The sequence below is a fragment of the Ailuropoda melanoleuca genome, chromosome 16 (assembly GCF_002007445.2).
Source record: "Ailuropoda melanoleuca isolate Jingjing chromosome 16, ASM200744v2, whole genome shotgun sequence".
NCBI lineage: Eukaryota > Metazoa > Chordata > Mammalia > Carnivora > Ursidae > Ailuropoda > Ailuropoda melanoleuca.
Genome location: NC_048233.1, coordinates 54,476,346 through 54,501,479, shown reverse-complemented (window position 1 = coordinate 54,501,479; position 25,134 = coordinate 54,476,346). Strand labels below are relative to the sequence as shown.

At 39.7% G+C, this 25,134-nt stretch overlaps 1 protein-coding gene and 1 pseudogene across 2 annotated transcripts in view; both read right to left on the bottom strand.

The window, feature by feature from the left end:
- The window catches only part of SLC17A6 (solute carrier family 17 member 6), a 41,960-nt gene extending 36,311 nt beyond the window's left edge, over nucleotides 1–5,649 (bottom strand). The window contains exons 1-2 of one of the 2 annotated variants that reach the window (XM_002914059.4): nucleotides 4,433–5,649; nucleotides 1,442–1,694 (exon numbers count right to left, since the gene is read on the bottom strand). In XM_002914059.4, coding sequence (XP_002914105.1) covers nucleotides 1,442–1,694; nucleotides 4,433–4,518 — 339 coding nt within the window. In that variant the 5' untranslated portion in view covers nucleotides 4,519–5,649. Of the gene's footprint in view, nucleotides 1–1,441; nucleotides 1,695–2,289; nucleotides 2,397–4,432 lie in introns of those variants that run through there. The other variant, XM_034646370.1, reaches the window with a different exon arrangement.
- A 7,713-nt stretch (nucleotides 5,650–13,362) lies between these two features.
- On the bottom strand, nucleotides 13,363–14,075 carry LOC109488458 (annotated as a pseudogene).
- Between the last annotated feature and the right edge of the window lie 11,059 nt (nucleotides 14,076–25,134).

The following is a 25,134-nucleotide window of genomic DNA, read 5'->3' as shown; positions in this document are numbered from 1 at the left end:
ACTTCCTGCATTCTGGAGGTGAAGGTGGCTGAATTTTCGTTTTCTAACAAAATTGAATGTATGCATTTCTATAGAGAAGAAATGCTTCTTTTAACAGAAAAACCGTGCTCATTTGAAATGTATCGCAATTAATGGCGAAGGTGGACGCCCTGGCTTTGCTCCCCGACTACTGTCAGGCAGATCTGATCCCCTCCATGAATGCGGAATCCTCTGAGCTCCAGAACTGGAAATTAGATCTCTCCACCGAGAGATTCCATTTGCTGGCTGGGGATCGGGACCCCTAACCGGGGTCCGTTTAGCTAACGCCAGCCAGTACTAATGCAGTAGAGGGGTCGCTCCCAGAATGCAATCCAACCAGGGAAATTCTGAGGAAGGAAAATGGGGCACTTGGATGGAAGGTGAGGAGGTCGTAGGAGCGGGAGGAAAGGATCTTTCCCTGCAAAATGGGGATGGGCGTAGGCCGGAAAGATTTGGAGTAGCCTGGGGAATTGGTGGGAGGTGGGGGTGGCCGTTGGAGAGGAGAATTTGTTCAGGGGCTGTCTTAAGAGCTGGGGAGGGGTGTTATCTGAAGGTCAAGGCCTAACTCCACCCTAGCCAGCCTGGGCGGCCCCACCAGGTGAACCTTAAAGTAAATATCTGCATTTGAAAGGCGAAGGAGCCTCACCGCCTGGGAAACTGAGGATCCTTTTTCCCCTTTTGAGAAGTATTTTGAAACCAAACGCATTTTGTAGGGTCTCCCGGAATCCCCAGAGTCCAGCGGCATTCACCGCTTCTCATTCACAGACGGTTCCCGAATTTTCTCCTTCCAACCCTTGCTAATGGTCGTTCAGATACCTGACCAGGTAGTCTAGACCCACGGATTTCGGTGACTTTGACGTTGACCCTCCTTCCCCTAGGCGTCACCCCAACACATTCATGAGATTACGGGACCCGACACCCTGTGACCTCGAGGCACTCCGCGCGGCGGCTCTTCTCACGACCAGTGAGGTGGACAGCTCCTAAAGGCCCTTTGGCGGAAACTGCCGATATGCTCACAGTTGATTTGATTTCGGCTTTGTTTCATTTTTATTATTAAGAGTGTTTAGCAGGAATTGGAGGAAACCAGGGGGACATTATCACTGATATGCAGCCCTACTCCTCCGAGTGAAAGAAAAATATTTCGATTTAAATTTAGCGGACATTATGCAACTTCTCGTATGAAGTCACTCCACAAAAATCTAGTGAGCTAGATGCTATCTTCCACTTTGCAGGTGAGAAAAGGAAGGCCCAGAAAACAATCGAAAAGGGAGGTAATACTGCTACCGCGGTCTATTCCTATTCTAGAACGGCAGCGCTAACTGGGGGCTGAGCGAGCGTCCAGGCCTTCCTCGTTCGGTGGGGGGAAATGGAGCTCAAACAGGTGATGTGGCTTTGCGAACCCACACGGCCAGCGGCTGCCCACCTCCTTGATGACCTTGCCCCCGCGGTGGATGGTGCTGTTGTTGACCATGTCCACGATGGCCACGCCCAGGTTGCAGCGGATGCCGAAGGAGATGCAGAAGCCCAGGCCGCTCATGATGGCGATGATGTAGCGACGCGGCAGGCCGAAGCAGGTGCAGTCGCACAGTGGAGCCTTCTTCCCCGGCACCTCCAGGGGCTTCCCATCCTCCGTCAGCTCGATGGTCTCCCCGGTGTCTTGCTTCTTCTCCAGCACCCTGCGCGTCAGAGCGGGGGAAAGGCAAGGACGCGGCGGGTTAGGCACCCCCGACGCCGGCCCATCCCAATTCCCAGGACCCGTCAGGGCTGGGGGAGGGGCGCTGACACGCTCGACTCCTTCAGGAGTTAGGGTGCTAGGGCGCCACCAGGCTTCAGGACCTCCCCGGCTCTCCAGCCTCCTGCCAGTCCCCCTCCCCGCGGTAGCATCTCTTCAACTTTAATACGGTCTAGCCGGCGGCACCCAGCCCCCATTCCCTCGGGATCCATCCCGCAGCTCCCAGATTCACCGACACAGGCCGTTTGGGCCTAACTTTCTCGCGGGGTCTGTAGCTTGGGAGGGAATGGGATCCCGGAGTGGCGCCTGGTTGGCACCTGTGTAGATGCCTTCTGCCCGCAGTGCTTTAAACCCGGCGACAGGCAGTTTTATCCAGCCACCCAGCCTCTTGGGGGCCGCCTCTGCAGGCCAGCCCAGCTCAGCCCTGAACCCGCGTTACCCCTTCCTTCCCAGCCAAGTTGAAGCTTTCTGGGTTAAGGACGCACGATCCCGCCCCCCAGCTGAGCCCAGGGACCCGAGAGACTAAGGCCTCTCCTGACCGGTGGCCACGCGGAGGTCCGTGAACGCTCTCTGAGAGTGTCACGCGCGCATTCTATTGCCCATTCCTCCAGTCCCGGGCGCTAGTTCAACGTTCACTCTCCTGTCACATATCTTACTTTCTTTTCCTTGTTACTCGAGTTTGAAACAAAGGCCTCCGCAGCATATGGCCGACACCTAAGCTTCCTACTGCCAGAACATGAATAATTAATTATTCACAATCTTGCGTCATTACTATCTCGGTTACAAACACCGAAAAATGTAACGGGCATATTTCCAAAGAGGTAAAATGAGACTCCCAGGTACACAAACGTGCCCCAAATCAACTCTGGTAAGATGTTCCACACCAAAGTGGATCTCACATTTATGCTTTCTTTTGTGTTTTTTAATTTGCATAGTATTTCACAAGATTTCACCAGTATAATTCAGTTCCTTTTAGGTTTTCATCCTTGAGGGAAGGGGGAAGGGAGAAGGGGAAAACAGGGTGATGGCATGGTTTAACTAAAAGCTGAGGGTGTTGTTCTAGTCCACAATATATCCATGAAATGTCTATTTAAAAAAGAAGAGAATGAATGTGAACAATAGAATCACCATGGACTCTTGAGATGGATACTTTCGATATTTAAACAAAGAACCTCTCCATTTACAATTTGCAGATGTTTTTTAATCCACCATGTAGTTTATTTTTCTGTGTGCCCATTTAAATGATATATTAACACAAAATTATTTTCATACACATGGGTAAAGCAAATGAAACTTCAAGATCAATTCCAAGAATGCACAGGTTGGGAGCTAACTGCCAAGCAATGTGAGGCTACCAGAAAACAATGTTAGACTTGCAAATTCTACAAAATATCACCTGGAGAATAGGTCATGGAGGTTTCTGTAACTATGTCAATTCTTATTTTTAAAGTCCAATCCCAATATCAGAACACATGGCAAATTATTTATTCTGGGAGAAAAAATGTAACTAAAGTGATTTTTTTTTTACATTGGCTTATAGCTGATATATGCAAAGTTGGGCGATGCACCTGAACTCCCCACCTGATGGCAATTGAGCTGGGAGAGAACAGCTCTTTCCAGGGCAGCTGCGGGACTGCAGGGCCCTTGCGGTATCTACTGCCGCATAGGTGCATGATGGTGCCTACAGGAAGCCCACCAGATCCAAAGAGACTTGGAAAATCGGGAAGTGCACTGGTCATTTTCTTTACATTTTCTATACATTTCTAAAAGCTTCAATTCCCCCAATTTGAAAATTAGCACTCTCTTGGAATCGTTTATCCTTCTGTTTCTGCCCTCTCTTCTTGATTTTGCTCATATTATTAAGAAAAGTGTAGTCATGTAATATTCTCAAAATGATTTAAAGTTGTAAAATTTTCAGCATAATTAGTACATTGACTACAGGGAGGATAACAAAATTAAATCATTTCTAGTACTTTTGAAGTCATTTTGCTGGTTATTATTATAGTTTTTCTTATGAACACTGTGACATTTGCCATGCAAGAAATAGACTTCTGGGAGAAGTCAAATAATTAAAATACATATACATTGTTCTGGGTTCTGAGAGAGGAGCTGCTTTAGCTATTAATTATTGATATATTTTGATTCTTCCTCCTTCAGCACAGAGGAACATTCCACTGGGAGATTCTCTACTTGAGTGGTTTTGAAGCTGAGATCTAAATTTCCTTCTGCCATTACTCTTTGGAATTTCTTTGTTAATTTTTTTGAGGGTTGTATTTTTTAAATTCATTTGTCTGCATCAAAGGAATTTAATTTGTTGTGACTATAAGCACCGAAACAAAGATTTTCTGAACCAGGTGCTGGTCATTTCTCAATTGTAAAGAGGATAAATCCTGGGTAGGAAAGGATGAGAATCTGCAGGTACCAAAACAAAACACACACACACACAGAGGCACAAAGCAGACAGGTTCATTTAGTGCAACATTCCTGAATTAATAAGCAGGTTTCCCGGAGCAGCCCAGCTTGAGCAATGAGCAACAACAACAACAACAACAACAACAACAACAAAAAGACTTTCCGATCATATTACAATCTCTCAAAGCAACCAGGGTTTACAGAAATAGACTGTCGATTTTTTTTTTTTAATGCTGAGCCCCAGGCAAACATGGGTTTGCTTTCTCTTACCTGTAGATCTGGCCAAGGGATTTTCCAGCAAAATTCTTTAGCCCCTCTTTTCCAGGGGTCAAAATCCTTTGTTTTACCGACTCCATTCTTGCAAAGACTGGTGTTGGCTCTTGCCAAATTTAAATAGTGGTCGCTAGGAAAGGCGAGAGTTGCGCATATTGTCTTAATCGCTTAAGGTAGTTGTGGGCTTTTTCTTCTCAGCAGAAAGGTATTGGTGTGCCTCCAGCAAGAGTGTGAGTGAGAGAGGGGAGGGAGTGAGAAAGAGAATACAACAGAATAGCTGCATGCAACCCACGGGTTTCCTAATAGGAGAGTTGGTAGACACAATCAGAAAGTCTCATTGGAAGGGGAGGATCCGGTGGCAAAGGGCGCACGCAGTGCCATGGTATTTGGGCGGGTGCAGATGAGTCCTTGTCCTGGAAGTCAGTCCACTGAAAAACAATGCAAATTCCCGGTTTTGAAAACCTTATTGCTGTCAAATCTTCTGGCTTTTAAACGGAGGAGCAGAAATATCACAGAACCTTTGTGTAAAAGCAAAGTCAGAAGAATGGTATTTTTTTTTCAAATGGTGTCTTTGCTGTAGGGAGCAGAGCACTTCCAAAACTCTTGGGAGCATCTGAGGTCTCAGGTGAGCGATGCTGCTGTTAGTTTTTCCTCCTTGCCTCGGATCTCCTTCCCTCACGCCGGCGCAACTCTGCTCTGCGGTTGTGTCGAATTAAGATGGAGAAAGCTTGCTGCTCTTTGAGGACGTGAGTAAATAACAGACACACAGTTCTGATTTGGGCAGCGCCAGGAAAGGTTTCTTCAGCGCGGCTGACAGCGCTCCTTAGGGCGCGTCTCGGCAGAATTGTTCAGCACCACGGACAGAGTAAGTTTCCGGAAAACGGAAAGCAGCTTTTGGATGGCCAGGTCGCCAACTTTCTAGGGGAGCTGGGTGGATCGCCCCGACCCAGAACCATTCTGGGCATCTTCAGGAATGGATGCTATGGAAACCAAGTGGAAATCTATCATCATTGCCAGAGTTTGCAAAGAGAATGGTGCATTTGGCTCTTCAAGGGAGGAAGACTTTATTAAAAATTGACAAGTTACTTCCAGTTTCCTACATTTTGCCCAGCGCGCTACCACCAGCTCTGACAGTGTTGCAGAGAAGGAAGCTTACAACATATTTCATTTATGTTTGTGGAATTCTGGGGCACTTGGTCTCCCTTGGATATAAAACATTTGTACACAGAATGTATAATTATATTGTTTGTGTGTTTTAATTTCTGATAAAAAGGTGGAAGGAAGGAAGGAAGGAAGGAAGGAAGGAAGGAAGGAAGGAAGGAAGGAAGGAAGGAAGAGAGAGAGAGAAAGGAGGAAGGCAAGAAGGGACGGAGGTGAGAGAAAGAGAAAGAAAAGATGAGCTATGACCTCAGTGCCCTTGGTTAAATAAAATACAGCCAGTTTAATATAAATTCCTTGGAATTTTATGATTCTTTGCTTAACTGATTTACAGCACACTATGGAAATATCAATATACTGACAAAATTTGTGGCTATGTCTTGTGCTTGTTAACAAATTATCAGTAATGATACTTTCAAGATTTATTTGGAATTGCTTATATTCCTTTAAAATGTGATTTTTTCCTTGTGCCACCTTCCCCTAAAGCAGAATTCTAGAGAGACATTCATGTAAGACTTTTGTTGTCACATACATAGGTATAACATCAATGAATCTATTTCATTAAGCAAAGCAAGAAAGCTATGCTAGCTTAATGTTAATTATTAATGCATTTATAACATGAATCACAAACCTCTTAGATGCCATTCAGCCAAGTGATTTCAAAACTGATTGCCCTTGAGTCACATTGTCAAGGTCAAAGTCTTTGGATTTTATTTAAGCCAATAGGGGGAGTAGATTTTTCTTAGGGATTTTGGGACCAAATCTCTAAAGTGTGGATCTAAATACAGAATCATGTAAGAATGTTCCTTAAATAGGCCAAATAATACAATGGATATGTATATAGTGAATGGATAGCCAAAAAAAGATAATCAAAAGTAGCTAAAACCATCTACCATTATTAAATTATATTATATATCATTATGAATTATAATAAAGAAAAGAATAATAGGGGCATCTTTCTCTCATTTTGATAAATATGTATTAAGATATATATCCCTATAAATAGTGAACTAGATTTTTCTAAAACTCTGGAATGCTTCAAAATAATATCTCCAAAGATGATTAAGTCTAAGAAGGAAACACACACACACTAATCTAAATAAAAGATTCAAGTTTATCAAGACTTTACTTATCTAAGGTGCTTTTCAAAATATTTATGTTTTTCAATTCTTCAGTGAACAAATTCATTAGATCAAATGGGGTACCCATGATTCTGAAATTCTGGATAGTTACGCAAAAACTGGAAGCGAGGTAAATATCTGTGAAGTTAGGAGGATGGTATAAAACTGATTCTCTTCAGCACTTACATTTCACCTCAAGTAACTAGAGAGCTAAGCTACTTGCTAACTCTGCACTATAGATCATCTGAGAGGGAATCAAGCAATACAAATCCAACATGAAAACATTGGTCCTATAGTAAAATAATTACATTCACCTTTATTGAAATTAATGTCATCTGGTGCCTTCATTCTCTTGATAACAGGGCAAGTGCTTGAATCAGAATTATTGCTATTATTGATTTATTCATTCTAAAAATACTCATTTAGTGCCAAGAATTGCACTACGTTCTGGGAATACTCCCTGAAAGATCTCACAAGCTATGGGAAATAGACACATAAATACAATTACAAACAATTATGGATACAATTGAACAAGGAAATAAGTAAATAACCCAGCCTGGGAGTAAAAGTACACAGAAAAGATCCCAGGAAATGATGTTTCCTTGTCTGTCTCAATAACTGAAGAGAAACTTAGCTCTATGAAGGTGATGGCAGCCCAGCGGAATTCGGTAAAGGAGGGGTGGTGATACTTGGAAAGCATCCCAGCCAGAGGGGACATCTTGAGCAAAGTCATAAACAAAGGAAAAATATTGCATATGGAAAATTACAAGAATTGTCACTAGGCCACCTGAGACCAAAGAATGCCATTTAAGCTTTTCTTCAATTAATAGCTCCCAATATAAGAGACATACACTCGGACACTATGTACATACCCAACAGATTTTCTTCATGTGTGATCCTTAAATTCAAACACTGAACATGTAATTTTGTGACCTTAAGATCACCAGATTTATCTTTATGCAAAGAAATACTAGTGGTTACACATATGGTATTATCTGGAGAGATGAAAAAAGCTTTCCTTTCTCTGGGTACCCTCCCTTACCACCTTACTCCTTACTAGCTTACCTCCCTTACCCCTTGCACCCTTTTCCATCCAATTTTAGCAGTGCCTTAAATTGAATTATTAGACAAGTCTTCCTATAGAAGAATTGTCCCCTCTATCCAAGCACTCTTAAAAATAAAAGGTTTCATTGAATTTATTTAATGTGTGTAGCTTATTACAAATTATGAATGACTTTCATTTATACGATCACATTTATTCCTTATAATTATTCTTCAAACTGAACTAATTTCATTCCCATGAATGGAGGAGAAAAATTAGATATGATGAATTGCCTGAAGCCATGCAAACAGTGATGAAGAAGGAGCCCGAGGTAGCATTGTTTCTCACAATTTAAGGTCTTGGTTAAAACACAGATTCTGATTCAATAGGTCTAGAGTGGAACCTGAGATTCATCAGTTTTAACAAGTCTTCAGTACCACTTGTTCATGAATCACACTTCGAATCTTGACAGAGTTACAGTGTGATAGTTGAAATTGGCTGACCTGGGTTTGGGTCCTGATTCTGTTGGTTATCAACCTGATAACTTTTAATCAATCATTTCTGTTTAATGAACTTCAGTTCCTTACTTGTGCAGATGCCGGGTTATAGTAAGTGGTTCCTCTTACCCCTTCTACTTGCAAACTTTTATGACTTTTTCATTAATTTATTCATTGATATAAAGCCACATTTCCTTTGCTTATTCCACTATGAGATTTTTTCTATTGTATTTGAATTAAATGGTTAATAATGAACAGAGAAAAATGCAAGTAATATGGGAGAAATGTGCTTTTTTCTGAAAGTTCAATCTTCTTACATATTCAGAGAAGAGTAAATTTATTGCTTGTTTTACTATGAGTACATACTGAGTTTTATATGCAATCCTTTCAATAATTGTCTCTATAGTATTCTTTGAAATTTATAGAACATATTACCCAATAACAATGTGATAGGTTAGCATTTGTTTATATACTCCTGTGAGGAAATACTTCTGAGAGATCTTTTAAATGACTTGCAAATGTTGCCCTCTGGTGGAAGGATATACAATTATTTTAGTCCTTAATTATGTAATTAAAACTACTGTTTCCTTCCTTTCTTTCTCTCAGTCTCTCTCTCCCTCTCTCCCTCTTCTTCACTCCCTCTTTTTCTGTTCTTAGTACTTGAGAAATTAATATCTATAACTAAAAATACGAAGTCCCTTTTGTGGACAATACACTTGCAATTGCCTGACCATGCACTTTAGAAGTAAGTTGATTGTCTAAGAATCAGTTAACCAGAGAGTTATTATAAGGAAATTTAACTCTATTAAGATTTATAAATGATATGGTAATCAGACAGTAGGAAAATGGGTTAAATTTTCTAATCCCAATAGAATAAATTATGATAATTTTATAAATATTGTGAAATAGTAATGGAAGTTTGATACATTTCCTTCTCCATTACCAAAAAATATATTTTAAAGGCATCGTATTTAATGCTATTCACAAATCTTTGCTGGAGCATTTTTTAAGGCAAATCTATTTCAGAAAATTCTTCGAGGAGTCTAATTCCAAGGCTATTTTAAATGCAACATTTTCTATTTTTTTTTTCAACAAATACTCAACATATAATTTGCACATGTAGTGGGCTAGGCCCTTTTCTGGAATATAGTAAACCAATGAACTCAGGACAGTATCACAGCTTGTTATAATAGATGTAAGGAGTGTATATTCCTGAAGAAAAAGGTGTTTTGAAAAGCTGTTTTTTTTAGCAGTATCACTTTTTTATTATTTGACTTGAATTCCTAAATCCACATTCACTCTAATAATTACACACTTCTTTCAGGTTGAGGCTATACAAATAAGCTGTAGGATTCATCTGTGACTTGTTTCTTATCAAGGCTTTTTAAGTGGACAGCTTTTAGTTCAGCTTTATTTGACTTTACTTGGCAGTGTTAGCCTCAGAGACATTTCCAAGAAATTATGATTATACAATTTCTTGAGTGTCGGAGTTAGAAGAAATAATTTAGTTTGTCTTATCCACATCTGTGTACATAAGCCAATACGCTGCACTGCTATATTTAGTGGCCTCGTGTAAAATATCTTTTGATTTCCCTGTGATCTGTCTGATTAAAAAACTGGAGGCTGGAAATTTTCAATAAAGCACATTGTAATCTTAAGCGTATATTTTAACTACCCAAAATGTATGTATAGAATCATTTATGCTATGTGTTCTTTTAGCGTGTATCTTACTCTGTATAATTTACCATTAGAAAGATGTATCCATTTGATTCCCTTCCTTTCTCTCTGTACTCAAGGAAAAAAAAACCAGCCTTCTTATTCACTGCACACCTTTATGCCTTGGGAAAATCCAAGTTTAAAGTGAATGGAGACCAAACACTGTTGTTCTAATGCCAGAAAAGTACTTCTAATTTGGAATCCCATACTATAGGTAGAGAGTAATGTGATAAATTACAGAAGGACTTTGAACACTCTTTAAACTCTCAAAACTATTTTCTTAAAGTGAAAGATGTGATTGTATAAAGGAATTCTGAGAGAAATTAGGACAGAAAAGAGATGCAACTTGAAAAAAGAATAAAATAAATATATATAGGTCAATAGGAAGGAGACCAAGGCAGAGATCCGCATGACTTAAGATATTTTACAGGTAAATAAAGAGATTAAGTGATAAGTAACATGGAATATCCTTCAATCTGATGAAATATTACCTAATTGAAATGTCTCCCTCTCTCTCTGGGTCCTATAAGGGTCCTACTTAGCTTTCATCAACCTAGGTTACTGATTCCCTTCCTTTGAATAGCTTATGCTTGGCATTCCAGATTGCGGAATATTATCTTCCTTGGAGGAAAACACCTAACATTATTGAGATCTCCCACTTGGCTGCAAACACTTAGATATTTTTTTGTTTAATTGTTCACATTTTCTAAGTTATTTAAGCTATCAGAAGCAGAAGGTAGGGGAATTTCACTTCTAGAATATTTAGAGTGACATTTTCCAAAGTAAAATATGGATACCTAGTTTTTTTAATAGGACAGAATATTTAAAATACAGAATATTTCACTGCTGTAAGCGTATTTTGGAGAAGTAAAAACAATAGCAATAACAATAGCAAAAAGATAATGAAATACACTGGCAACTATAACTCTTTTCTAGCTGCTGCCCTCTAGTGGTGAAAAAAGAAAAAGATTTCTTAAAGTTAAAATGGCTAAAGTGAGCAGATTTAAATTATTTTAAAATCAGCAGGTAAACATCTTTCAAATAATATTCATATTACTTGTGTGTTTTTTTACTAGCATAAAGAATAAATGGGCACTGACTAATTAGCACTGAAAAATTGTGCCACAACTTAAACAATTTTGTTTATGTCTGCTTGTAGGATTATGGTAATGGTAAAGACACCGTCATACTGTTGTGAGAACCATGGTGAGTAGGTCTTATTGTGTAAAAAGAAGAGGCTGTGGTCCTTCACTGACATTTCGGATGCTGAGTGCCATTCCCTGTGCTCATTCATTGTGGAGGAACAGAATTAGAGATCTGATCAAACCATACCTGAAACCTGCTCTCTAACTAGACTGACTTTCCAAAATTTTGAGCCACTGAGTCCCTTTTAATTAATAATTAATTAAGATGTCCTTCAGTAGGTGAATGGATCACTAAACTGTGGTACATTCAGACAATGGAAAATTATTCAGCACCTGAAAAGATCTATCAAGCCATGAAAAGACATGGAGGCAACTTCAATGCATATTATTAAGTGAAAAAAGCCAATTCGAAAAAAGCACATGCTGTATGATTCCAACTATATGATACGCTAGAAAAGGCAAAATTATGGAGAAAGTGAAAAGATCAGTGGTTACCAGGACTTGTGGGGGTGGGGGACTGGGAGGGGAGGGATGAATAGGTGGATCACAGACGATTCTTAGGGCAGCAAAAATATGATACCATACTGATGGATACATGTCATTATAGACTGGTCCAATCCATACCATGTACAACAGCAAGAGTGAACCCTAATATAAACTATAGACTTTGGGTGGTTATGTTGTGTCCATGTACGTCAGTTGTAACAAATGTACCCCTCTAGTTGGGGATGCTGATATTGGGTGTTGGGCAGGGAGTATCGGCAAGTCTCTGTACCTTCCCTTCAATTTTGCTACAAAACTTAAACTCCTCTAAAAAATTAGGTCTTCACTTTTTTAAAAAAGACTATAGTATAAACCATGAGCAGATCTCATGTTTCTCTTTTTTCAGGGATAGAAAAAAAAAACATTTATCTGAGAAACAATTCTAATATTTCAGTTTATACCATTCTGATCAAGGTTAACTGAATCCACCCTAGGGAAGCCTACCTCTCCACCTTCATCTTAACTAATCTCATTCTTGCTCTTTACACTCCATGAACACAGGGCATGTGCGTTTTGGGGTTAGGACCTGTTCTGGCTTCCTATCATATTATCTTTTTAAAAATTCTCTTCATTACAGGGAGCTTGGGTGACTCAGTCAGTTAAGCATCTGACTCTTGATTGCAGCTCAGGTCATGATCTCAGGGTTATGAGATCCAGCCCCACATCAGGCTCCATGCTGGGTGTGGAGCCTGCTTGAGTTCCTCCCTGTCCCTCTCCCCCTCCCCCACTCGCTCCCTTTCTCCCTCTCTCAAAAAAAACCAAAAAGTGAAATTCTCTTCTTTCTGGGGGCGCCTGGGTAGCGCAGTTGTTAAGCGTCTGCCTTCGGCTCAGGGCGTGATCCCAGCGTTCCGGGATCGAGTCCCACATCGGGCTCCTCAGCTGGGAGCCTGCTTCTTCCTCTCCCTCTCCCCTGCTGTGTTCCCTCTCTCGCTGGCTGTCTCTCTGTCACATAAATAAATAAAATCTTTTAAAAAAAATTCTCTTCTTTCTGGATCATATCTCTTACTATCTTGTTTAATTTTCTGCTTACTCTCTCTTTTAGTTTCCTATTGCTACTGTAACAAGTGAACACAAGCTTAGTGGCTTAAAATGGCACACATTTATTATCTTAGAGTTCCATATCTAGAAGTCTGACACAAGATTCACTAAGCTAACCTCAATGTTTCAGGAGAGCAGCATTCTCCTGGACACTATAGGAAAGAATGCATTCCTTGTCTTTTCTAGCTTCCAGAAGCTTCCTGCATTCCTTGGTTTGTGGCCCCCAGCCACAAATCAAATCTCTCTGACCTCTGTTTCCATCATCACATCTCCTTCTCTGATTCTGCTGCTTTCCTCTTTCATCCATAAGGACCCTAATGGTTATATTAGGTTCAGCTGAATAACCCAGCATGCTTGACACATCTCAAGATCCTTAACTCAATCACATCTGCAAAGTTCTCTTTGCCACATAAGAAAACATATTTACAGGTTCTATGGATTTGGATGACAACATCTTTCAGTCAGTTTGCCGGCCATAGTATCCATTGGTTCTTTGTTTTGTGTTTTGTTGTATCTAAGTCAACTAGAGAAAATTCCTAAGTGGCAGAACTGTGCCTATTTTGTTTTCATTTCTATCCCTGGCACCCAAAATATTCCTGCTACAAAGAAGGTCCTTAATAGGTTTTTTGTTGTTGCTATCTGTCGTTTTTAAAGAGCATGTTTATTTTCAGTGAACCATATTTTCATTTTTCTGCATTAGAGCTGATGGAAGAACAGCTTGAGACCATTCATTGGCCATCCCTAGCCGTTCAGTGACCTCATCCCCAGTGGTAGGCTGAGTGCTCCAGTCCTCACTAGGGAACTACTGGGTAGGCACAGAGGGCACCTGCATGCCATCAGACCTCAGGTTGAGTACCAGTAAACCGACGCTGAAATCCCTCCTTGGTCACAGCATTTCAGCAGCAACGTGATCTTCCTTTTCAACCTCTTCAGGATCCCTGTAGAAGCAGAGATCCGACATGGGTTCTTACATGACACCACCCACACTCGGAACTTCTGGGTCAAGATCACCACATCAGACCCCCTGTTGTTGTGCAGAATGGCATGTCCGCATAGGACAGTCTGTGTTACATAAAGTGATATAGACAGGCTAGCGTAAGACATGTCTTTGAGAGGCTGGTGGTCATGCCTGGGATCAGTAACCATCAGAAAATGTGGCTCCTGGGAAGCTGCCTGCATCTGGCTAGTGAAGGTTCCAGAAGCCAAGCAGCCAACAGTAAGAGTAGTTCTGGTAGCAAACTTCAGCCCATCCCCCTGGCCGGTATTCCTGCAGGATGTGCCACTGACGTCAGCCACATCTTCAATGGCAACAATGGTGTGAGCCATCAGCAGAAGCTGCTTCCAAGTGCTTTTCAGATTTATGATGTAGATGCCATCACATCACATCACATCACATCACATCACATCACATCACATCACACCATGGGTTTCCTTCTGTAGACGTAATTGCAAGTCAATGTTGGTGCCACTTAAGCGGGATCCTGCTGCAAGAAACTTGAGGACATCCTTCTTCACTTGCAAGATATCTGGGCTCCAGACATTGTGAACATTTCCCTCTAAGTTAGGGTGCAAACCCAGGACATCGCCATATAGACAGAGCACAGTTTGGATGACACAGAATGGTTGAGCAGGTATGTTTTAACAAATGAGTAATTGATGTTTGAACTTTGAGTTGTTTTCTGAAGAAAGTGAATGGATTTTGTCCTTTCTTATGACATTTGGCTCTGAAATGGATTCTTGGTCACTAGTCCCCCAGGCTCCAGGCCATTTCTCACACCCCTGTGGGATTTATCTGCAGGAAGCAACACTCAGATCTTTTCACCTGTTTTCGCAAAATCTTTCAGAACTTCTCCTTCAAGAATTATTTCACAGTTCCTCCTGACATCTGCTCATTGGTCTATAGCTGGCCTGAATCTGCCATTCCAAATCGAGTTCCCACTTTTCCTTTTTAGTTCTACACACTCCAACAAATTGGAGCCCGCTATTACCCACAGAAGCCCTACTCCTTGCTCTCCTGGTTGTGTGCTCCCTACCACTCACACATAATGCCCTTGCCCTTGCCTTCATTTACCAGTGCCCAGCACAGCTCATGATTCCAGACCCAGATCAAATGCACGCTCTTTAATGAAGTTCCTTCCTTTATCCTCTCACTGGACAGATCCAGCTCTGTCATTGCAGTAATGAACAACCTTGGAGAAGGTAATTAAAACTCATCAAGCCTCAGTTTCATTATCTGTTAAATGGAATGAGTTATATCTATCTTTTGCAAATTAAATTAAATAATGCACGTAAGCCACCGCTCACAGCGCCTGACACATGGGAGTAATTATTAATAGGATGATGATGACAATGATGATGATGATGATTTATTTAAAACCCTTGTATGAAATGTCATTTTTAACCCTGCAGTCTTCAGAAACGGGGTTCATGTTTACATTATGTGCATTTTCCATAACTCTTGCCAGACAGGCACACAGTAAATAATGTTGCATAAATATACCCTCCTAAACTTTATTACTGGGTTCTGCCTGTGGTAGAGGGTACTGTATCAGTTTCCTAGGGCTATCACAACAAGTTACCACATACTGGGTGGCTTAAAATAACAGGAAGCTATTCCCTCACAGTTTAGGAAGCTGGAAGTCCAAATTCAAGGTGTCAGCAGGGTTGGGTTCCTTCCGAGGGAGAAATCGTCTCATGTCTGTCTCCTAGCTTCCAGTGGTTGGTGGCAATCCTTGTCCTTTCTTAGCCTATAGGTGGGTCACTTCGACCTCTGCCTCTGTCTTCACATTGCTTTCTTCTCTGTGTCTCTGTGTCCTCTCTTCTTAGAAGGACTTTGGTCATTGGATTTAGAATGTTTGATCTCAAGGCCCAAATAAGGTCACATTCTGAGGCTCAGGTAGACATGAATTGGGAGGAGGCACTGTTCTATCCACTACAAGTAAATTCAAGGCTCCTTCTTTCTTATAACAAATTGTAATTAAGAATCTAAACTCTAAAACTGCACCGCACTGGCTCAGGCCCTGACCTTTTACAGGTTGTGTGGCTTCGGTTACATTGCTTGACTATACCCAGTTTGTTTCTGGATAAGGAAAATGAGGATAATAATAATATCTACCTTAAAGAGTTTCTGTGTGGGGCGCGTGGGTGGCTCAGTCGGTTAAGCGTCTGCCTTCTGTTCCGGTTATGATCTCGGGGTCATGGGTCTGACCTGGGGTCGGGGGATCCAGCCTCATGTCAGACCTCCTGCTCAGCAGGGAGTCTGCTTCTCCCTCTGCCCCTCCCCCCACTCAAGCTCCCTCTCTCTTAAATAAGTAAATAAAATCTTCAAAAAATAAAAATAAAAAAATAAAGAATTCCTGTGTGAATTAAGAGACATAATCGTTACAAAGGGATTAGTATAGCTTGGTTGTCATTAATCAAGCAATAACTGTTGGCTGCTTCTTTTAATTTTTTTAGTTTTACAGGGCACATCTCTCTGGAAAGCTCACTCCCCTTTCCACTTTTTACCTCATTAACTTCTAAATATTTGTGGCTTCAGCTTAAGGTTTCCTTCCACGGGGAGGGATTCTCTGACATCCTCAGTGAGATCTAATAGTCGTCCGTAGCCCTTCTTTCAGTCTTTATCACAATCATATAATGATGAACTCTTATAAAATAATAATTGAATGCACTTTAGGAAATAAACATTTGCTCTCTGGCTCCTCATGGAGGTATTTGCTGCACAGGGACAAGAACTCTGCCCAGTCTGAAAGGGGCTCAGATGGCCTGGAATGAGATCCCGGTCCCTTCACTCTCCTCCCTTGCCCAAGTCCCTCTGTCTGTGCAAGTCTGTTTCCTCACGCAAAGCGGCTTTAGCATCCTGACTCACCCCAAGCAGTTGTTGTGAGGATTAAATGAAATCCTGCATGAAAAACACATAGCTCATAGTGTCTCTCACATGCAAAGTGCTTAAAAATTGCTCATCAGTATTTTGTTTTCAGTTCCTGGGACTTGGTTCAATGAGAGAATGAGCCATGAGCCAGGTCATTGGTCAAATCTAGGAATACGATCTGTGCCACAGAAGAGTGTGGCAATTCGATAGTTTCCAGTGACCTTGTCCTCATTAGAGATTTAAAGCCCAAGGGAAGAGCTGCCTACCACCACTGCCCCCAAATAATTTTCTTTCTTATAGCCTTTACAATCCCATTTAGAACCAGAATTAGAAAAAAAAAAAAAAAAGGTCCAGAGATCCAATTTCTTTCTAGCCCTAGGGTGGTCTTTTGGAGATGGAGAAAGGCCTTTGGAAGGGCAGTGAAACAGATTAGCTAAGCAAGTCTCCATCCTTACTAGTGACGTGAGGCTGGACGCAACAATGCTTCAGTGCAGGGAGGGACAGAAACCCACCCGGACTTCGCTGCCTTTTATGTGCAGTCTAGGAAAATAACAACCACGGCGCTGTGTGAACACAAAAAGGCAGCTTTAAAATTTTAAATAAAAGTATCCACTACCCAAAGTATAGATCGGCATTCCAGAATAGAGACCACCGAAGAGCATGCAGTATTATTTCTGCCCTGTCTTCACAGCTGGAGAGGCAATGTTGTGGTCCGGTGTTGCCATCGGACTGAGCCGATTTAAAACTCTGGTGGAAATGTCACTTTTTTTTTTTTTAATGAGTCATGAATCACACAGGTTTTAAATCTACTTTTTTAGGGGTTGACAGTTTGATGGCTGAAGTCATTTATATTTCCTTAAATAGAGGGAGCTGAAACAATTATATATTTATATATATATACATATATCTTTTGCTGAGACACATAATTTTAGAAGTTGAAGATTATTTAGCCATTTTCCAACTAGTCATTAAAATTGATTTTTGTGTGTTCACCTTATATGCTATGACCTTGCTAACCTCAACTATTATTCTATTAGCTTTTTTTGTTAAGATGCTCTACGTGTCCAATCATGCCATTGACAAATGCAGCTTTATTATTTCCTCTCCAATCTCTATGCCCTTTATTTATTTTATATTGCCCTATTACATTCATTAGGACCTTCAGCACAATGTTGAATGAAGTAGATTAAAGCAAAAACCCTGGTTTTGTTCCCAAAATTTTCCCTAGGTTTGATGTTAGTGTCATTTTTTGTTGATGCCCTTTATCAAGTTGTAAAAATTCTCTTTTGTTACCAGTTTGCTGAGGGTTTTTGTAATGAATGAGTGTTGAATTGTCTTTTTGTTTTTCTCTAAAATTTTAAGTAACGTGATTGCGTGATTTTTCTCCTTTATTCTTTAAATGCAGCTAATTATGTCAATGAACTATTGAATATGAAACCAAGTTTGCTTTGCCCCTTTAGGATAAACCCCATTTGGATGTGATGTATTAATATTTATATGTTGTTGATTCGGTTTGCTAACATCAATTTAAAGATTTTTGTTTCTATCTTCATAAGGCTAGAAGCCTGTGCTTTTGCTTTCTTGTAATATTTCCTTTTGATTTTGCAGAGTCATGCTGGCCTCATAAAATGAGTTGGAAGCAATCTGTCTTGTAAGTCCCTGGATAGACAGACAGATACTAGGTATAGAGATATTAGCCAATTTAGAGTCAATAACCAGAAATTTAATCATCTCTGTCATTTCTACATCTGCTTCTGTTGACTTGTTTGACTTCTGTCATGGATTATAGTTTCCCACTTCATTACATGCCTAATAATTTTTTATTATATGCTGAGCTTTGTAAATGTTACACCGTTGAATGTCTGCATTTTCCTTTCTTCCTTTGAAAACTGTTTTTGAAATGCAGTTATATTATCATGAATCCATCTGATCCTTTCATGACTTATTTTTAAGCATTGTTAAGAGTAGTCTATACCCTAGGGCTAATTCAATCTGTCTCACGTGAGACAACTCTAAGGTATCATACAAGGTGTGACCTTTCTAGGATCTCTACTGATTGTCACAGGTGTTCACAAGTTCTTTCCACCATACATAGTCAGAACTCCGCCTTTCCCGTATCAACATGAGCTCTGAGAACTGTTCAGCTGATAGCCGCCTGGTAATCATTTGCCTGACCTCACACACAGTTTAGTAGTTGGCAAGAGAATTAAGGGAATTCCTGTGTAGATTTCTGGAGCTCTCTACATAGGTTCTTCTTTTCCAGTCGTACATCCTGCAAATATCAGCCTTCCCAGCAACCTGAACTCCAGTATCTGTCCCCTCCACTCAATAAGCCAGGCCCTGGTGGGGCCTCCTCTCCTGGTGGGGCCTCCTTTCCCTATTATTCAGCCTTGAAAGTGCCTCCAGGCAGAAAGCCCGGAGGCTAAGAGAGTTCTCTTCATTCCTTTCCCTTCTCTCAAGAAGCCCAAGTCAGTGAGGGCTAGTCCAAGACCAGTACCTCTGATACGCCAGAAGCTGAAGTGCCCTTCATAGGGTCTTAATAATAATAATGTCCAAAAACCCTTAATAATAATAATTAATAATTAGGGTCTTACATTGGAATTTAATACTCACGTTTGTGAGTCCTCTAGCACAAAGTCATGAATAGTGGTGCTGATAATTACTGTTCTCCCTCATCTGCCCACCTTTCAGTTCACAGTAGCAATAAATCAATGTTTAGGGTATTATTTAAATATCATGTGTCTGTAAATATACTAAAATCCACTGAATTGTACCCTTTAAATGACTGAATTGTATATGATGTATTTATTCTTCAATAAAGCAGTCTTTTTTTAAAAATGCATTTGGCTTCCATTTGCAAACCAAGAGCTAAGCTTAGAGGTGTCACCCATAGAGTTCTTTCAGTGCATAGGAAAGAAAAAAAAAAAAACCTCAGTGTGCTATTCAAAAATAATCTTGAGCAATAATGGATTTAGAACTGGGGAAAAGCAATGTATGACAAATGGGAAATCTCACTGCTTTGGAGGATGGTGACAGAAAGATGAAATTAAAAAGAGGAAAGCATATTAATCAGACATGAATTTCAACTTCCCCTTCCTAAGTGTCAGTCCGGAGAGGAATACGTATCCTAATAAGGTGAGGGGATGTAAGCAGATGCCACTGGTGCCCTACCCCTTGCCCTTCACTCTCCTAGAGTTTACTGCAACGTCAGTGCACGGTTTCCATAGAGACTGTTGGCATCCCACCCCAAGTGCCTGCATCTCTTGACCTTTTTCAGAATGATTTTTCTGGCTACTAGAGTGTTCTTGGCTTGCAGGGACAGGTAGAACTTCATAAGAGTTATTCCTAGAAGCAACCTTCAATCAAGGAGCCATGGACATTGGTGGATAAAGACCCCATCTTGTCCCTCCCTCAGTGTAAGAATTCTGAACTTTGTTTTCAACAGTGTCTCTGAGGATTCTCAGTCAGGCTGAACTCTAGTTTCCTATAACGGTAGCCCACTGATAAACACGTGCTTTATTCCCTGTCCAATCTTCTCACTCCTTGGAATCACATACTAAAGACAGTATTTCAACCAATCCTTATTGCATTCTCTGCAACAAGTATGGGAAGACTGAGAGCCGGAAGTACTTGCCCTGATATCCAGCTGAGTCTCAAGGAGGAAACTAGGAAGTTATACAGAGGACTCTGCACTAATATGGATCAGCCCAACAAAATAACAAAGCATGGGTGGGTGTGATCAGGCCATTTAGTTGTCCTCCTCAAGCCTCCCTCAATTTTTTTTTTTTATTTTAAGATTTTATTTATTTGACAGAGAGAGAGAGTACAAGCAGGGGGAGCAGCAGGCAGAGGGAGAGGGAGAAGCGGGCTTGCCGACCAGGGAGCCCAATGCGGGGCTTGATCCCAGGATGCTGGAATCATGACCTGGGCTGAAAGCAGACACTTAACGATTGAGCCACCCAGGCGCCCCAACCTCCCTCACTTCTTGTGTAGAGCGGATCCTAAGGTGAGAACCTGTAAAACTGCCATTTAGCGCCCTTGGAAGATGGAGGGCACTATCCACTGAGGTTGAGAGCAGGCCCCTGGGCCAGGGGGCTAGATGAGGCCATCACATAAGCTGAGAGGCCGCTAGCTAGCAAAACCTGAGGGCAAGTAGTGCTGGCAAGAGGAAGAGAGTTGCTCCTCCTGGGGTGTATTATCCAAGCCAATATCACAGGTTTACTTGTCATAGAATGCCACCAGGTCTCCAGGGGCCATACCTACAAAGGTCATTTGCCAAAGAGCAGTGGAGAACAGTGCACATAGTCCAAAATCAGTGGGAGACGAGAGACCCTTCTCCCATTCCACATTTCCCTCCACTAATAAACTGGAACACCATCTTTGCTGTAGAAACAAGAGGAGAGGCAGGCCCCCTGAGAGACGAAGCATTTTTATCCAGGAATTACTGAGATTAACCTAAGCGTTCTGTTTACTTTTTTGGATTCAACTAACTCAGGAACTGGGTAACGGTTAGAAATTATATTTCTCCTTGCTACCAGCAGGTGGCGATCAAGATAAGAGTGATTACAGACAAAAATAATCCTCTTGTTGCTTATCTCCGTTTCTAATGTAAGTTAAATTGTGAACTCAACTGTATACAAATGAAATTACTATTTTGTAGAATCTCCATATTAATTTTAACAAATAGACTGTGTTATATCCCACATTGTTAACTTATTTAATCTTTACTAATTACTTTCGGGTTATTTCCAGTATTTGCCTATTATAAACAATACTCCCGTGAAAAGAATACACTTGAACTATCAACTTTCCACACAAATTTCTCTATCTGAAGTTTACAAATTTATTATTTCTGTAATGTAAATTTCTAGAATTAAATTGTTTGCCAGTTTGTAGTTTGTTGTTGTTTTTGACTGTTGTGAAAAACTTCAGACACATACAAAAGTGGAAAGAATAGCTCTTAAAACACTTATGTCCCCCTTACTGAACTAGAACAAATGTGAACACCTGGTAATCTTGTTTTATTCATATCTCTTCCCATTTAACTTCCCCTCCCCATCGGGGATTATTTTAAAGGATATAATTACTATGTCATTTCACCCACAAATAGAATGTGTCTCTAAATGATATATATTCTCAAAATTATAGCAATAATGCCATTACCATACCTAAAATTTGAAAATGATTCCATCATCCATTTTGAGATGAAAAAAATCGTTTTCTGGAAGTTTTTATTATGAATGGGTGTTGGATTTTGTCAAATGCTTTTTCTGAACCTATTGATATGATTATGTGGTTTTTCTTCATTAGCTTGTTGGTCTGATGGATTAACTGATTGATTTGTGAAGACTGAACCAGCCTAGCATTCCTGGGATGAGTGCCACTTAGTTGTGGTGCATAATTCTTTTTATACATTGTTGGATTTAATATTTTGTTGAGAATTTTTACATTGATGATCAGGAGAGATAGTGCCTGCATACTAATTTTCCTGCATAATAATAAAGTTGAGCACTTTGGTATGTATTTATGTATTTTATTTGGAAAATTTTTTTTTATATTGTGTGTTTAAACCTCTTAACCATTTTCAGTAACAGGTTGTCTATCTTATAAATTTGCAGCAGTTTCCAAAAATATTGTGGATATGTCTTTGTCAGGAACGTATGTTGTAAATACCTTTTCCTATTCCAGGGTTACAATTTCAGTTTTTTTATTGATACATAATATTCATAGAGTACGGTGAACAGATTTGTACAGCTTAATGAATTCACAGTTACGTATACACCTGTGTAACCTAACTCAATCGAAAATATGAAACATTTTCAATAGCACAGGAAATTGCTTCATGCATTCTCCCAAACGACAACTCCCCCTGAAAGTAACCATTATTCTGACCTTTGCTATCATGGTTCATCTTGCCATGTTTTGTAATTTTATGTACATCAAAAACATGTACATTAGACATGCAAACGTACTCCTTTGCGTTGAGCTTCTTTTATGCTCTGTGAAATGTAATCATGATACTTCATTATTTCATTGCTGTTAGCATTCTATTTAATTACTATAACACAACTTAATTCTCCATTATATTGTTGTTAGATTTTTAGAGAGTAGCTAGTTTGGAGTATAATAAAGCTGCTATGGACATGCTTTACATGTCTTCTGGTGGATTTAAGTATTTAAAATTGTTCAGTCGCAGGGTAAAGTAATGTTTAGAGTTAGCAGCTCATACCAAACAATTTTCAAAGTGGTAATAATTTTCGGTCCCATCAGCAGTGGAAGAGCATTCCACTGGCCTCTTTCCTTTGTAATACTTGTATTGTCAGTCATTTCATAATTGCCATTCAGAGAGGGGTATACTGGTCTACCTGGCATCTCTCTCAAATAACGGTGCTGTTTACCTTTCCATAGTTCATTGGTAATTTGGATTTCTTTGGTAAAATGTCTGTTTAAAGTCTTTTACCCAGTTTTAAAAATTGGGCGGTCTTTATTTCATTTATAGAACTTACTCATATATTCTGGGTGTGAGCCATTTTGGAAATACTTTTCATCTGAGGCATATATTTTCACACTCTTAATGTTGTCTTTTATTGAATAGAATTTCCTACTTTTAAAGAAGTTAATGTATCTATCATTTCTTTAATGGTTGTTTTGCTGGTCCCTGGCCATGAAGATAGTCTCCTGATTTGGGTCATTTGTGATTTCTCTTTCTCTTGATCATTTCTTGCTAGGCATTTATTAATTTTGTTAGCTTTTTCAAAGAATCGACTTTTGTCTTTGTTAATTTTCTCTGTTGTATGCTTGCTTTCTGTTTTATTTTTATTATTTGCTATTTTTTCCATTCTTTGTCTTTATGTTGCTAATTTTCTTCCTATATATTTGAGATAGAAGTTTAATCTATTTTCATAATTTTGTCTAATGTATGCATTAAGATCCAGGTATTTTTTTCTTAAAACAGCAATTTAGCTGCTTCCCACAAATCATGAAATGTCAATATTCATTTTCATTTAAAAAGGTTACCTAATATCCATTGAGATTTCTCCTCTAATCCATATGGCATTGAGAATTGTGTTGCCTAACTTCCAGATATTTTGAAAATTTTCTAATTATCTTTCTGCTACTGAGTTCTAGTTTAATCTGCTGTGGTCAGAGAACATACTCCAAATGATTTCGGTTCTCTGAAATTGTGTTCACTTTATGGCCCAGGATATGTTCCATTTTGGTTAATATTCCATGTGCACCTGAACAGAGTGTGTATTTTGCTATTTTTGATGTAATGTTATCTCTATGTCATGTTGATTGATTGCACTGTTAAATAGGCCACGTCCTTGTTGCATTTTCTTTTTCCTGTTTAGTCTACCAGTTACAAGAGCATATCAATATGGTTGTGGATTTATTATCCCTTCTAGTTCTACCAACATTTCTTTTATGTATTTTCTTGTATGTTATTATAGATCTTTAGAATAGCTATGTATTGCAAAAATTACTGGTTTTTATTATAAAATACCTCAAAGTCTAGTTATTACATCTTGCCTCATAATTTACTTTGCCTGATATTTGTGTAGATCTATCTTATTTCATTTAAGTTAGTGTTTCCATGGAGTATCTTTTTTCCATTCTGTGCCTTTCAACCTCTCTGTGTCCTTATATGTGAAGTCTCAACAGACAGCCCTGGGATTTTACCAAGACTACCTATCCTTGGTGGGCCCTGAACTTATTTTCCCCAAGCCCTAAGTCTGTTGAATGCTCAGCTCAGCTTCTCTCCCTTTCAGCTAGTACTTTTTGCTTTTGGAATCTCCAATTTGCCTTAGGAGAAAAATCACCACAAACACGGGCTGACCTCGCTCACTGTGTTTTTCTCCCCTCTCTTGGATACTGATTCTTAAGGGCTGTAAGTCCCCCCTTTGCTTTGTAATCCTGATATTTCCAACTTTTTAAAACATTTCACCCAGCTTTTCTAGTTGTTCTCAAAGTTTCCATGATCTGAACAAAACCCAGGCTATTATTACTGGAAGTGTAATTTCTTTTTGGTGATTATAAAAGGGGTGGGTCTAACATGTTCCCATTTAAAGTGATGATTTCTATAAGCTTTTCTTAATTTCTCCTCTTAAATTCATTTTTTCCTTTCTTTTTGTTTACATTGCTATTCTCTAACTTCTTTTGATGCTTAGCCTATTTTTTCTTCATTCTGTTTGAATAGCCTAACTGAAGGCTGTACACTTCCCGTAAAAGCAATCCAGAAGTATTTAGTACACTCACAAAATTTGAGCTGCTCAGAATTTCTGGATCCGTGTAATTAGAATTATCTTCTAGGTTCTATTTTGATTGATTTTTTGATCCATTAGTTATTTCACAATCTGTCACATACTTTTCTAGTTATCTTATTATTGTTTTCTAGTTTCATTTTATTGTAGACAGCGAAAACTACCTTTCTGATTGATTTTAGTCCTTTGAAATTTTCTAAGTTTTTTTTTTTAATGACATTGCATTTGGTCAGATTTTGTGTTTACAACGTTCTTGAAAAGAAATTCCTATTCTTAGTTACTGAACACAGCATTTTATGAAGGCAAA